The 15021-nt window shown below is 48.6% G+C and overlaps 5 protein-coding genes across 5 annotated transcripts; 1 reads left to right on the forward strand and 4 right to left on the reverse strand.

The window, feature by feature from the left end:
- Positions 1-2484: 2484 nt before the first annotated feature.
- N7496_004976 (flavin monoamine oxidase family protein) lies at positions 2485-5147 on the reverse strand (the record flags this gene model as incomplete). Its single annotated transcript, XM_056697905.1, has 12 exons — positions 2485-2552; positions 2615-2665; positions 2717-2759; positions 2814-3203; positions 3258-3316; positions 3368-3580; positions 3632-3681; positions 3743-3878; positions 3931-4370; positions 4420-4484; positions 4555-4598; positions 4649-5147. The coding sequence occupies 12 exons, from the start codon at positions 5145-5147 to the stop codon at positions 2485-2487; spliced, it is 2058 nt and encodes a 685-aa protein (XP_056556430.1).
- Positions 5148-5626: 479 nt separating this feature from the next.
- N7496_004977 (uncharacterized protein) lies at positions 5627-7336 on the reverse strand (the record flags this gene model as incomplete). Its single annotated transcript, XM_056697906.1, has 1 exon — positions 5627-7336. One exon carries the CDS (start codon positions 7334-7336, stop codon positions 5627-5629), a length of 1710 nt encoding a protein of 569 aa, XP_056556431.1.
- An 888-nt stretch (positions 7337-8224) lies between these two features.
- Positions 8225-9046, reverse strand: N7496_004978 (fungal specific transcription factor domain-containing protein; the record flags this gene model as incomplete). Its single annotated transcript, XM_056697907.1, has 1 exon — positions 8225-9046. The coding sequence occupies one exon, from the start codon at positions 9044-9046 to the stop codon at positions 8225-8227; it is 822 nt and encodes a 273-aa protein (XP_056556432.1).
- A 1457-nt stretch (positions 9047-10503) lies between these two features.
- Positions 10504-12873, forward strand: N7496_004979 (alpha-galactosidase; the record flags this gene model as incomplete). The annotated part of the gene is made up of 2 exons (XM_056697908.1): positions 10504-11261; positions 11331-12873. The coding sequence occupies 2 exons, from the start codon at positions 10504-10506 to the stop codon at positions 12871-12873; spliced, it is 2301 nt and encodes a 766-aa protein (XP_056556433.1).
- A 437-nt stretch (positions 12874-13310) lies between these two features.
- On the reverse strand, positions 13311-13913 carry N7496_004980 (extracellular proline-rich protein; the record flags this gene model as incomplete). The annotated part of the gene is made up of 1 exon (XM_056697909.1): positions 13311-13913. The coding sequence occupies one exon, from the start codon at positions 13911-13913 to the stop codon at positions 13311-13313; it is 603 nt and encodes a 200-aa protein (XP_056556434.1).
- Between the last annotated feature and the right edge of the window lie 1108 nt (positions 13914-15021).

Raw genomic sequence — 15021 nt, forward strand, 5'->3', positions numbered from 1 at the left:
AAGAGCTGATGTGACGCTTGATGTATGTCTTACTCATCCTGACACAGTTTTATCGGTGTCTCCCTCTCATATGTGACTAGTAGCCTACTCTTGCAGAATTGCTGCGTCGGTATGCTAAGCCAGGGTAATCATCCGGAACATCCCCACATTTCAGATTTCCTCTGCGGGGTCCTAACCCCCGCATCAACCACTATTTGACCGGCGTGGTTTCGAGATTTGAAAAGATTAGGCTAACCTAGAGTAGGACCCTCTTTCTGTGTAACAAACCAATCTAAAGCCCCAGCGGTAGATAGGCTTCAGTGAACAGATTATTACATCATATCCCGAATGCTCATTTTCACAATTTCGTGACTGTCAAGATAATATACCGCCACAAATCGAGGGAAATTTGACAGAATAATCTTTCTGTTTCCATGGAATGGGGATGGCAACCACAAACAACGATTTTATAGTTCTGTGATCTCCAGTTGCTAAGTCAATATTTGCTATGACTGAGCACCTCCGGCTTTGGATTCAATCCAAATTGGAATGGACATTCTGAATTCAATGATTTTAATATAAATATTCTCTTTGAAGCATACTGAAATGTCCTTCATTAGCTGGACCAGATAACTCTCAGTCAGGTATTATGACAGTGATCCTTTTGCACGTCACTTTTGACCCGTCAGCCCATCATTTTATTATCTCTCTGCCCGCTAAAGAGCTCAAGCACGCTCAACTGCAGTACATGATGCGCCTAAGTAGAAGTGTTGTGCTGTACTACTGGATACAACGCGTTTGATGACTGAGTGAGGCACTGCTTAGTAGAAGAGGCGTAAGGAACTTGTATTCGCCACCACGATATTGTATTTGATGATTTACCCCATAAATGTTCCTTGACCCACTAGTAGAGTAGGGCCAGTTGTGGCACAGTTTGCACTGACCTAAAAAAAACCATCCGTATATAACGCTATTCGATGATTTCATGAGACACATCGTTTTCGAACCAATCGCAAGAATATGCCCTCATAGCAGTCGGAATATATCTCGAATTATATTGACCATGATCTGCAATTTACTGGGGGTTTTGATCTAACAAAGCAGCTCGCAGTGATTGGATCAGATCTACAGATAAGCCTCCAGCGCCTGATTATCTAGAAAGATAAAGGGTGCCAACGAACCTTCAAATCCAATCACCATGATAAGCATACATCGTCTTTGAGTACACACCCAATTGCTTCAAAGCCGTACCGGCACTCTTGAGACCTCAAAAGTCTACTTCAGATGGATGATTTCTACTATTTGACCCTTGACATCTCCCTATTGAACCCCCACAAAACATACTCGTTTCTTCTTCTATTCTTTACCGCCGAGCCCTACTCCGAATTTCCCGAGCAAAGTCCATCCACTCATGATGAGTGTAGGGAACATTAGCAAGATCGACAATATTACAGAAGATGAGAGAGACCTTGGTCTGATAGAGTCCAGGGGCGTCGGCAGATTGCCAATGAGACGAAACGAGGCGTATGCTCCCGCCATATTCAAATGATCGCCATTGGTGGTACTATTGGGACGGGTCTCTTCGTCACTTCATGACCCTCACTTCATACTGGGGGTGCTCTTTCTTTTTCCTACTAGCGTACACTCTCTTGGCGATGAGTATTTTTCTCATCATCACCGTTATCGTCGAATTCTCCTCTTATCTGCTGGTACCCGGATCATCTATCCCAAACTACGAAAATAGATTTTTTTTCACGAAGTATGGGGTTCGCATTGGGGTTGTTCTACTACTATACCTTTGTGCTCGCCGTTCCGACTGAGGCCACGGCTGCGGTGGTCGTGATCGATTACTGGAATCCCCCTGTCAACGCTGCTGTCTGGGTCATGATCTTGATCTTTGTGATCATGGCGCTAAACTTCGCGCTAGTCAATGTTTACGGTGAATCTGAGTTCTGGTTTGCATCTATCAAGGTCATCAGAATTGTTGCGTTGCTGATTATGGCGCAGGTGATTACGTGCGGTGGAGGTCCAAATCACACCTCTATTGGATTGCGCTATTGGCACGATCCTGGGGCAATGAACGAGTATCTAGTTGGTGGGACTATTAGAAGATTTGTTGCATTCCTCGGAACTCTGCGTCTTTCGGTTTACCTTTTTTGTATCTACACACGCGACCTAAACCTCCACATTCTATCTGATACATGTATCAAAGACACTTGCCAAGGAAGATTCCTTTTGCAAAGCTATAGTTCATCCCTGAGACGGTCTCAATATTCCTCCTCTTTGCCATTGATTGACTCAAATTATAAATGCTATCCCCTCTTCCGCCTCCTGTAAGTTGATAAACTCTATAGCCCCCGATATTACCTTCATTGAAAAATCCATGATAACATGAGCGGAACCCCGGTTTGTGACAGGTCCCACAGGATTCTCGAGATTGCATGCCGCAATGTGCGAAAACAGTCGATCTGGCTCTGCAACCCCGATGGTACTTCCCATTCCTTATCAGACAGTTATCCATCTGCCCATCCAGGTGCGTGTGATTTCCTTGGCTTCGTCGACTAGACCCAGCTCTATCGTGAATATTGAAGTTAGCAACACGCTTGAAGAATTCCAAGGATAGGCAAGACAGTACCTAGTAGAAGTTGAACAGTGCCACGAACGGCAGATTCCAGGCCGGAAGCGACTATCTCAGGTCAGTTACAAGTACGGAAAACATGCTTTGCTATCAACTTACTCCACGAGTGGGTGTAGGAGGTATGCTCGCCGATGAAGATCATCTGCCCGGGTTGGTAAGTACTTTGTAGTTTTTGATCCGACATGTACAAACTCACGTTATTCTCGGTGTTGAAATAGGCAGGGATGTACAACTTGTGCTGGCCGACACTTGGGAATGCCCAAGAACCTCCGGCATTGGACTCGTCCTCCAGCCAACACTGACGCTTGAACTTTCCAGTGTACTGCTCGTAGACAATGTCACCATGAAGCTGGGCGAAGGCATCTAGTACGTATTGCGCATTTTCTTCCTCAGGTGTAGAAACCCAGCGGTAACCATAGTCATCCTGGTTATAACTGCCGAGGATAACTGCGGGACCAGTACTGTTGACATTGAATCCAGGATAGCAGACGCTTCCAATGCCGGGAACGTCAGTCTTGGTGTTGCAACTGCCGTAGATAGGGCGCTCCAAGTGTTCCCAGAATCTTGACTTGAATTCCAAGGCAACCTTACATAGCGAATCAGCATACTCCCCTTCAATAATGGTGGGTCAGCAACTTACCTTGCAGGCTGACTGGTAGCCAAGGTCGGCAATGGCGTGAGAAAGTGTTGTAGAAAAGTCTGTTTCATGTGAGCTGCTAGCCAATTGAGAATATTGTCAGAGCACTATACCTGGAAGTTCCCATTTCCGAGTAACAGTGAAGGGCACAGCAACAAGAGCGTAGTCGTAGGTGGCAGTCTGGAAATGACGGTCGGTGAACTTATTTTTCCAAGAAACTCGAACCTGCTTGTCACAATCCAAATACTCAATCTTCTGGACTTTCCTATGATATTTGAGGTCATCTTTGACAAGTGGCTTGAATGCATTTGGAAGGCGGCTCATTCCTGGATACAACGTTAGTCATACTGATTGCTTGACACATGTGTAATTCTGACCTTTGTCAATGGTTCTCCACTCCTTGGACGAGAAGAAAAGGTTATCATACCTGGAATAATTCCGCGTAAGCAGTTGGACCATAATGATAATAGATGAAGGTTCGTGCTTACAGGCTGACCCAGAAGGGAGTAGCAGCCGCGGTCAACTCGCCCGCAAGGTCAGTAGTGTTCAGATCAAAACCTAGTACATTATGTAGATAACCTGTCTGAGTCCAGTCATCGCCTCCTCTGTCGTTAAGTCCGATATCTGTAAAATCGTAAGCAATGGATCCAACGTGGCGAAGGTGATATATTCATACCAAGGAATTTCTTGTGGGCCTCGTAAAGGTTGCTGGCGACCAGCTTCATGGTAGGAGGGTCATACATAACCTCGCCGAGCTTAGACATCAACTCGTCAAGGGCAGGAGTGTGAAGAGTGGTAGCGCCGAGTGAGCTATTCTTGGCGACATCGCCAATGGTTGGGATAGAACCATCGGGGTTGCGCTTATTCTCAATGAAAGAGAGTGCATTATCACTGTTCTGAATGAAGGGAATCCAGTCGATGCTCACGGATTCGTGATGACTGTTGAGCTTGTTCAATGTGTCGGCCAGTTGGAAGACAATCTCATGACTGGTGAAGTTCAACGTCAGAGTATCATTGCCCAATGGGAAGGTTGCCGTAAGGGGAATGCGCATGGCTCCCATCTCTTGGTATTGGTACTTCGACTCGGGGAGATCAAAATACTCAGTTCGGATTCGGCTGCATAAAATTAGCTTCAACTACTCATAGCGTGTAGCGGGTAACTTACCCTCCAACGCGATCGGTTGATTCGGAGATTTCGAGGTTGGTAAATCCGACGCTTTGGAGTAGTAGCTGTGGAAAATTAATATCGCGAATCTGATGCTGCGTCGCACTTTAGGTAGAAATTTCATCATCTACTCACGTAACTCATCAAGCCCGAGATTCCGGCACCGATAATTCCAACCGCTAGGTAATTCATGAGAAACGATTTCGATTTGGATGCCCGGCGCGCTTACATTTGCTCTTGGCTTTCTTCACATCCACAACCCCAACCTCTTTGTTCTTGAGAAGTGTAACACCATTGAACCAAGGACCTTCGGCGTCAATGCCAGAATCATTTGTCATCGGAATAAGATCGCGTTTTGCCAGGCCCGCATGTATAATACTGTCAAGAGACAACGGTGCACTCTGTCCGATGACATACTTCTGCTCCCATGCGAAGATACAACCTCCGGTGGAAACATCGTCAGGAACTACCCAAACCAATCGAGTATCATTGCCATGAGCATCGCTGCCGGAAACCTCTGCGATGGTGTGATGAACGTCGTCAAAGCTAACGGAATCGCACTTTCCGTAGGTGAAGACTAGATCCTGGTTCACAGCGGTTGCGTAATGAACGTAGACATTGACAATGTTCGGAGCAGTCACATCTTTCACAAAAATCTCGAGGCTTTGGGGCACAGAGGCACCTAAGGCCACATTAAGGAAGCTTGTCGCCAAAATGGTCCAGTGCATTTTTTTAGTAAAACACAACAAAAGGCGATGGTGTGGAATCCTGACATCTTGACGCACCGCGCAGCCTTTATATGTGTATCGAAAACCCTCCTATTGATCATTCTAATATTATCCTCGGCCGTAGCAGGATTGCACTGAACCCCTAAAATTAATATCCTTTTCGTTCATCTTCCTCCGTCCGCAACCTGGATCATGCGTGGAAGGCGATTGGCTATTTCGGCCAGAATGGATTCCGGGGACGGACAACTTACGGCCGTAACCCCATCATCACCCAAGAAGAACATGATAATCAGCTTCAGCCACATCCAAGGGACCTGAAATTTAGAAGGATTTTTTTTCTTGGCCTTTGGGGGCCATCATCATTCTCAGGGGTTCTGAGAGTTTATTACTAGGATGAGGGACTAGTCGTGCAACATACTGCGCGAGTATTGTATATACTATATTTCAGTAATGTCAATTGTCGTATGCATACATTTGAGCTACCTAATCGGAATTTCAAAGGTTTGCTGTTCAGTAGAGTTCTCAGTGACAGCAGTCCAGCTGCCGTCCACCATTCTTAAATGGCGTAAATCATGCGTGGGATCGTAGCATGTTGCGCCGACGGCAACGCATTCCAAGCAAATATCATAGTCATCATCGTTGCAAAAGGCACAGTGATAATGCGTGTCATACACGGAAATCGCAAGAGAGCAACTATCACAAACCACCTCCCCACCGTTGTCCCCTTCTGCCGCCTTTGACAAGCCTTCGAGGTTATCAAGATCCACATCGATATGGGACGGGTCACGAAGGCATGCCAATATTGAGTTCATGCGCTCTCTATCGGAGTTTGTCGGATTATTACTTTGGTCTTGGGCAACAGAAAGTGCGGTCCTGCCTGCACTGGTTGCATGATTCATCGCAGAGCTTCCTCTACTCAACAGGACGCGCACGACTTCCTCGTGCCCATACAGAGTCGCAAGGAATAACGGGGTGCGATTTAAAGGGTCAGTGGCATCAATGTACTTCTCCCATCCAGGGGTTTTCTCTCCATAAGGCGTGCCACAATTATTGGTGGATGCTGTTGGTGGGGCATAGCCGTCGAGCAAATCGAGGACAGTTTGAGCGTGACCATAATGTGCCGCGATGAAAAGAGGACTCAAGCCATCATTGTCGATTAAATTAGGATCGGCCCCCTGTCTCAGAAGATAACAGACAGCTTTCGAGAAACCCCGACACGCGGCAATCGAAAGCGGCGTTTTACCGTCATCATTTTTCTTGTCCACGTTCACATTCTCTTTCAAAAGCAGCTCCACGACTCGTTCATTCATGGAGAGTGAATAACATGCTCGACATAACGGCGTATTTCCATGGATGTCGGACAGGTCAGCAGTAGCGCCTCTCTCGAGTAGAAGAGCCACGACAGGCTCATGGCCCATATGCGCAGCCCAGTGAAGGGGGGCTTGGCCAAAATGAAAGAAATTGGGGTCAGCACCAGCATCCAGCAACTGTCTGACTATCTCCAAGTGACCGGCCCGAGCTGCCCATATTAGTGGAGATCCAGGCATTCCATTCCTCACGCCATCGACCGCGGCATTTCTCTCCAAGAGAAGGGCCACCAGCTCTTCAAACCCCATTCGCGCAGCTAAACGTAGTGGAGTGTCGTCTTCGATCAACTTGATGTCTATTGAAGCTCCCCTATCAAGCAACAAAGCAAGAACATCGGCATGGCCATTGAAAACCGCCAGAGATGAAGGAGTATACTCTTTGTCATCGATGGAGTTCAAGTCTGCCCCTGCCTCCAACAGAATCCGAGCACATTCCGGATAGCCATAAGTAGCTGCATGGTGCAGAGGCGTTCGTACGCAACTGTCATACGTATTGGGGCTAAAGCCGTATTCGATAAGCACATGTAGGATATCCGCCCGTCCATGTCTTGCTGCTGGATCGAGTGGAGACAGCCCGTCCCAATTGGAAGCGTTAATGCTGGTGTTTAATAGTTTGTGTAATGTCTCTACCGGGCCATGCTCAGCGGCCCATTCGAAAGCGTCACATTGGTCTAAGTGATGGATGATGTATCGGTAAAGGAGTGGGTTGAGGTTGTCATAACAATAATGGCATGTTCGCACAAGAGCGTTCATGTCACTAGTCGTGTCCAAGGTATCCCAAATGTTGAGAAGCAGTTCATGAGGTAGGTCAAGGAGCAACATCCTTGAGGAACTTGGACGGCTAGTATTGAGAGTTTTAGTGAATCGGTTCTCGGCTGAAGAGGCGATCATTATTAAATAGAAATTGCAACGTCAAAAAAGCACGCTTATGGTCGGTATCGTATTGGTGTGCCAGGATGGAAGTTCAGAAGGATAACTTTATAGAGGTAGTCAATGCACTTCTAGTGAGCCTTGAGGCATAGAGTTGGGCTATTCTCAGGCAATCTTGGACCAGCTAGCGAGTCGTTGACTTACCTAGTCGAGTCTCCGCCAAGGTGACTCACACTAGGACGTCAAACAGGGTGTTTGCCCAGGATAAACGCCAGTCACTTGAGGAATGCCCCACAAAAGGTACGCCAAGGAGGTTTTAGCTGATGGGGAGTTCAGGGCAGGCTGGACCAGAGATCATGTCAGAATCGCAGTCAAAGGGGCGCAGTCGATGGGGAAAACAACGTGGCGCAGCCTTGTTATGGCCTTAGGCAGAAATTCCGCCCCGCATGAAAAGCATTGATCAGGACAGGACTATGATCGGCAGGTTTGAATCTCTGCTGAACTCGATAAATTGTGCTTTATTAAACGTCAAGCTTATCCTATCCATCAATTCGTTCATCATGTTAAAACTCCGGATTCTTTTCCATGCGTTGAGCTCATGCAATCATAAGCCTAGGCCCGGAACAGGAAACGGGCTTGCATGATATATATTTTCGGTTCCCGTCTACCTACTGGAATCATCGCAAGCAGGTTGCGAGAACTAGACGGATACTCGTAGCTAGCAGCACTCTCTGGCGTCGATGTCAAGTACCTATCCAGGCTGCAAATAGATGGAATCACTGAACAAGGAACATTCAGTTACCCGAGTTAACTATCAGGTCATAAAGCCATGAGCGGTCCCTAATCCGAAGTGATGCCCAGCTCCGCCAGTGACCAGTGACCTCCATCGCTCACAGGAGAGGTTTTATCCGTGACAGGAGTTGCAAATTCCACCAGGAACCGAACCATCCATTGATCCATGCAGAAACTTGTATCTGCTGACTCTCTGCACGCTTTGTGAAATGCCATGAGCCTATCCATGCAGACGTCCAGAGTGGGCCATAGGGCACAGAGCTGCGTGATGATGCAAAAGTTCTTCTCCAACCTCTTCTTCGCCAGAGTGACATTCGTCTCGTTCGATTCGAAGAGAAGGCTATGGATTTGCACCGTTGACGCGATGACAAGCACATGCCCAACCATATTGTACTTTGCGTCGCAGTTAGGCACTGTCTCTGAGGAGTAGACAATATCGCATAGCCTGCCCGCGTGCTCCTTACATTTAGTAGCGTAATGCCGGCTGGGGATACTGGTCGATTGCGAGTCTTCGTGAAGGAATCGGTAGAAGAGCATCTGTCCGAAGTGGTAGTACCCCAAATAGATCGCCACGAACATACGCCCGAGGCCTAGAGCAGAAAACCGTTCGAGATTCTCGCGAGTATCTCGAATATGATCTGGTAGTTCATCAAGCCACCTGTCAAGCTGCGAAGAAAGGTGCTCAACGTCACTTAGAATATCGATGGCATCAAGCTTGGACTCGGCCACACGGATATTGAAATCGTTGATTTGTTGCAGAATATAATTCAAGCGGACCATTTCGGCAAGGAGTGATGATTTTCTGTTTGTTTGAATCGTACCATCAAACCCAAGGTCGCGGTTCATCTCGAGAAAGACAACTTCGTCCATCGGCAATGGGACGTTCTCTCTCGGGGCGAGCAGCCTTGGTAGTCGCACGCCAGTAGAAGACCAGACATCTATCATGCAAAGACTCCACCACGCTTCAAAAAGATTTGGTCAGTAACTGGAAAAAACGGCTCAAGGGTTGAAGAGACAACAAACTTCGAATATTGACCTCCCGTTCTACTCGGCTCTCGACCTTGCAGTTCGGAAGGTCTAACAGCTGCGCCATCCTACAGGCCAAGGCATAGTAGACATTTTCAACAGCCGAATTTCCATCTGTGATTGCAATCGCACCAAGTAAAACACACGCTTGAATGGTTGTCAAGGAGATATCGTTCCAATCAAGGAGGCGCGTACACTCCTTAGCGTAGGCATTACCCCTTATCCGTGGATCTGTATCATGAAAAGTCGCGTTCTTCGAGAATCTAGTATAGACGAGCGGCATGAGCATTATCAAAATGAGAGGGATGGGTGCAATTATCACCTTGCAGATAGGGCCATCATGCCATATAATAGAATCCGAGGAGCCTTCCCTCGAGCCATGTCCTTTTCGAAGCTTGGTTGATGGAAGAGGCTGTGAAATTGATCATGTACATAGGCAAAATAGAGCTGCACCAACTCTGCACATAGCGATTGAGGAGGGGATTGGCTGTTCTGTGTTCCCTCCTTTTGCAAGGTGGACGATCTCCTCGTGGTTCCATCGGAAGAAGGAGACAGGCCATGTTCAACATTGGCAGGATCCCCAGCCAGCAGGCTTGCCAATGTACATCGGAGACCTCGAGCAATGCAGAACGTGCAAGGAGACCCTGATGCACGGATCTCGCATCTCCGGCGGCGTTCACTGTTGATCTCATCGTCAGCGCCGCTAAACAAGACCGGCAGTTGCGAAGAGCGGCATTTTTTGACTCTGACTTACCGGCAAGCTGCGCATGCCTTAGCCTTCCTCATCCTGGCGTAGTTGAGGAACATACATGGCTCCCAGAAATGAGGCGGGGTCAAGAAACCAATGGCCTTGACTGGGTGGGTTCCTTGGGAGGACTTTCCCCAAGTTTCTTGGCAAATTGACGTCGCGGCGGGATCGGCGTAACTCGGGCCAATAGAAACGGGCCAAACCCGCCGCTAACCAACTCGTCTCCTTCGCGAACAACTCACAACACTCACGACTCGCTGCTTTGTCCCTTCGAGTTCTCCGCAACTTCCGCTACTTCATGTTGCACCTGCAAACCCCGCAGCATTCAGATACATTGGCATCCATACCCAGGGGAAATACTACATTATGACCTGCACGCAAGCAGACAAACCGCCAATAATTGGCTGATCTTGCCGGCATCGGGTTGCCGCGACCCCACGCATTCCCCGAGGGGGCAAGTATAAAAAAGCATGGGGTATTCTTCACCGGTCCTTCTTTCTTTGCTTTTTCTTAACGACATCACCTTCTGCCCCTGTCTCTGACCGTGTCAACCATGAGTCAAATCATGCAGAAAGCGGTTGCGACCGCTAGCTTGATAGCCCTGCTCGGCTCAACGTCGGCAGTGGCAGCTCAAAGCTCTTCGAATGGTCAGTTGCCCATCCTGGGTATTCTTACTGACACGCTTGCTCATATTCATTCTTCAGCGGTTGTCGTGGATGGCACTACTTTTGCCCTGAACGGCGACAACTTCTCATACCGTTTTCATGTCGATAATGAGACTGGCGATCTTTGGTCAGACCACTTCGGTGCGAGCGTGACAGGAGACATTCCCTTTGAGAATGTACCTGCTGTCAATGGCTGGGTCGGCATGCCAGGCCGAGTCCGTCGGGAGTTTCCTGACCAGGGCCGGGGTGACTTCCGTATTCCTGCCATTCGCATTCGACAGTCTGAGGGCTATACGGTCTCCGACTTGCAGTATCAATCGTACGATGTGATTCAAGGCAAGCCGGAACTACCAGGACTGCCTGCCACTTTTGGTACAGATAAGGATGTGACTACCTTGGTCGTTCACCTTTATGATAACTATAGTACTGTGGCAGCGGATTTGTCGTATTCCGTATTCCCCAAATACGACGCCATCGTCCGCAGCGTGAATGTTACCAACAAAGGCAAGGACAACATTACCATAGAAGCTTTGGCGAGTATGAGTGTGGACTTTCCCTATCAGGACTTGGACATGATCAGCTTGAGGGGTGATTGGGCCCGGGAAGCTCACCGTGAACGAAGAAAAGTCGAGTATGGAATACAGGGGTAAGTCCAAAATACACCCACCATCTACGAATGTGGAGAGAGAATTGACATGTGCCGTCACGGTATTAGGTTTGGCAGCTCTACAGGATATTCTTCACACCTCCACAACCCATTCCTTGCTCTTGTCGATCCAACTGCCACAGAATCTCGTGGCGAAGCGTGGGGCTTCTCGTTAGTGTATACCGGCTCATTCTCCGTGGACGTCGAGAAAGGCTCTCAAGGCTTCACTCGTGCCCTACTTGGACTCAATCCCAACCAGCTCTCATGGAACCTCGGTTCAGGTGAAACAATAACGACGCCTGAATGCGTGTCTGTCTATTCCCAGAGTGGAGTCGGTGGGATGTCGCGTTTGTTCCACGGGCTTTACCGCAACCACCTCATCAAGAGCAAATTCGCCATGAAGGATCGCCCTGTCCTGTTGAACAGCTGGGAGGGTCTTGGTTTCAACTATAACGAAAGCACTATCTATAATCTTGCTCAAGAATCGGCGGACTTGGGAATCAAACTCTTCGTCCTGGATGATGGGTGGTTCGGTGATAAGTATCCTCGACTGTCTGACAACGCTGGTCTAGGTGACTGGGTACCCAATCCTGATCGCTTCCCAGACGGTCTGGACCATGCAGTGAACAGTATCACCGCGCTGAAAGCTGCAAACACATCCACTAAGCTCCGATTCGGTCTCTGGTTTGAGCCTGAGATGGTCAACCCTAATTCCAGCCTCTATCGTGAACACCCTGACTGGGCCTTGCATGCCGGATCCTACCCCCGCACAGAAAGACGTAATCAGCTCGTTTTGAACGTGGCTCTTCCAGAGGTGCAAGACTTTATCATCAAGTCTGTGTCGAGCATTCTTAGCAGCGCCGATATCACCTACGTGAAGTGGGATAACAATCGGGGTATCCACGAAACGCCCTCGCCGTCCACTGACCACGAGTACATGCTGGGTATGTATCGAGTATTCAACAACCTGACCACTCAATTCCCAGATGTCCTGTGGGAGGGCTGCGCTTCTGGCGGCGGTCGCTTTGATGCGGGTGTACTTCAGTACTTCCCTCAGATCTGGACCTCAGATGATACCGATGCCGTTGAGCGTATCACCATTCAAATGGGAACATCACTCGTTTATCCCCCGAGCGCGATGGGTGCTCATCTTTCCGCCGTCCCCAACCAACAGACAGGCAGATCACTACCCGTCGCATTCCGCGGCCACGTTGCCATGATGGGAGGGTCTTTCGGCCTAGAGCTAGATCCCGCCGAAATCCCGAGTGATGACAAGGCTGCCCTTCCTGGCCTCATTTCACTGGCCGAGAAGGTCAACCCAATTATTTTGACCGGGGATATGTACCGTCTGAGTCTACCGGAGGACTCGAATTGGCCCGCCGTTCAGTTCATCTCGCAAGATGCGTCGCAGGCGGTACTGTTCTACTTCCAGATTAACCCCAACATCAATCACGCACTCCCTTGGGTCAAGCTGCAAGGATTGGATCCCAAGGCCATCTATAGTGTGGATGGCAATGTTACCTATTCCGGATCAGTCTTGATGAATGTTGGGTTGCAATTTGTCTTTGAGACAGATTATGGCAGTCAAGTGGTGTTCATTGAGAAACAGTGAAATTGGGAAGGAATTGCTGTGCATCGTTGTCATCCTGTATAGAGCTGTTGTGATTCGCAAGATGCTAGTCTAGCTAATGAATAAAAGATGATTTCAATCAATTTGGATCTTTGCGGGGGACTTTTAGCCTATATGTATGCGATAGAAATAGGTTCAATAAGAATGATCAGTTCGAGGACCCGCCAGGCTGTGTGCTATTTCCATCAATATAAAAATCAACCTTTGATGAAGCCATCGGTGTGCTCCTACTGTCGCATCATCTACATCGGATCTAGTTTCACTCCTTGACAATTTAGCTCCACGATCCTCCAGCTCAGTCACATCTAACAGCACACAAAAAAATGAAATGAAAAAATGAAAACAAAAATGACAGGCAATTTATCCAAAACTCTATGTCCAGATGGGTGGCTTCCAAACGCTTGGCTTTCTGTTCAAATTTAGCCGTCCCCGGCCTCAGAGGAAGGCACAGAGAAAGCCGATGAAGACGACGCAGTTGCAAAAGTGGACATTCTTGCTCCTCCCTGTCCACCAGGGGAGTGCCATCCCCCAGACGGTCTGGGATGTCTCGACGGAGTTGGCCGGGCTGATATACCGGGATCGCCTGAAGGGAAAGCTGACGCACTCGGGTCGCCTGAAGGAACGGAGATGGACGTCTGCGTCGCAAGCCAAGACTCATATGCTGCCACTTCCGCCGACCAAATATTGTCGACATCCTTCTGGAGCTCCTCCTGGGATGCGCCCTTCTCCATGTCATCGTAGAGCTGCTGTTGGGCTTGTCTGATGGAATCTGGCACGTCGTCGGAGCCACCATCACCCGAGTCATCCCCGGGGCTAGTTGTTGGAATTGGTCGACGACTAGGTTGAGGAGTCCAGGTTGGGGTCGGTCTTGGTGTCAGACTGGGTGCGCTGCCAGGCTCGGTGAGATCGATGGTCATCGTGGGAATGTCTCTCTGCCGCTGGCGGTTGGGACCATTGTGTCGGCCTGGCAGGGCAAGTGCGCAACCCACAAGTCCCAGGGCAGCCAGACTGGTCAATCTCATATTGGATAGATTTTTTCAAGTAAAGACAAGTTGGGGAATGTTCTTTTTTGATATTTATCAATTGCCGGTAAATGATCAGCTTGTCCCGGATATCGAAAGTATTCGAGGTCTCAGAGGAGTTCGATGAAGAAATATGATTCACTTGGTGGCTCTTCACAATACGTGCAGACATCTACACATTATTATATTTACTGTATGAAGGGGCCATCTGTTCAAAATCCGTATAAGTGGAGCCTATGATCTCAAGCCTTTGGCCGTGAAGGTACATAACGCCGATCATTCGAGCGGCCCGTAGTACGACGGCCCCTGTCAAGCTTCCGTAAAAGCAAGTATCAACACGCAGGCTGACAACTTGGGGCCCTTATTACTACCCACGGTGCTTGAAAGAGGGAACTTGCACTTTTGATTCGTCCTGGGAGATCTTAGTCGTACGCGTATAGTGTCGCAGTCGATCGTCCAGGCCCCCGGGGGCCAGCCCCCACCCAATAAGCAGCTCCACAGACAGGCGTAGCTATTTTTGCAATACGGGAATGAAAAGAATATCGATACGAAATAGAAGATGCCGATTTATGAGCCTTCAGGCTGTCAATATTAGCTAGGTCAGTAATACGATGCAGAAGACGCGTCCTTCTTCTGGCGCCCTTCGTATATTCGCAGCATCGAGGGCATCCTCGCAATGCTAAGATTCTTGGCCCCCCGCCACCCGAAGTCTTCAATTAAGGGTCCGGATCAATCCTTCATGGGGGCCAGTGTCGAATAGAAGATACATCAGATTGGTCCAGTAGTGTTAAGCTGCGGAAGCCCGTATGGCATGCAGGCTCTTGAAGATTTCGGTCCTTGACCAGTTGCCCAATCAACTTGGTAAAAGACCCAGGCCAGGGCCAGCCGTATTAATTGGGGATAGAATCTAAAAAGGAATACGAAAAAAGGCCGCGTACGTTGAGCCGTCCCTATGATGTGACGCTGTAGTAGAGCGTGGTCACAGAAGGCCATGGCCAGTAGAGGGTGCAAGGAACGAGTGCCTCAAACTGGTCAAGATCTTCCTCAGTTCTATATTTGCGCCTGATTTAGGATTAATATGCGACGGTCGGCTCAATGGTTACCAAAC

The sequence above is a fragment of the Penicillium cataractarum genome, assembly GCF_028827025.1.
Source record: "Penicillium cataractarum strain IBT 29864 chromosome Unknown utg000004l, whole genome shotgun sequence".
NCBI lineage: Eukaryota > Fungi > Ascomycota > Eurotiomycetes > Eurotiales > Aspergillaceae > Penicillium > Penicillium cataractarum.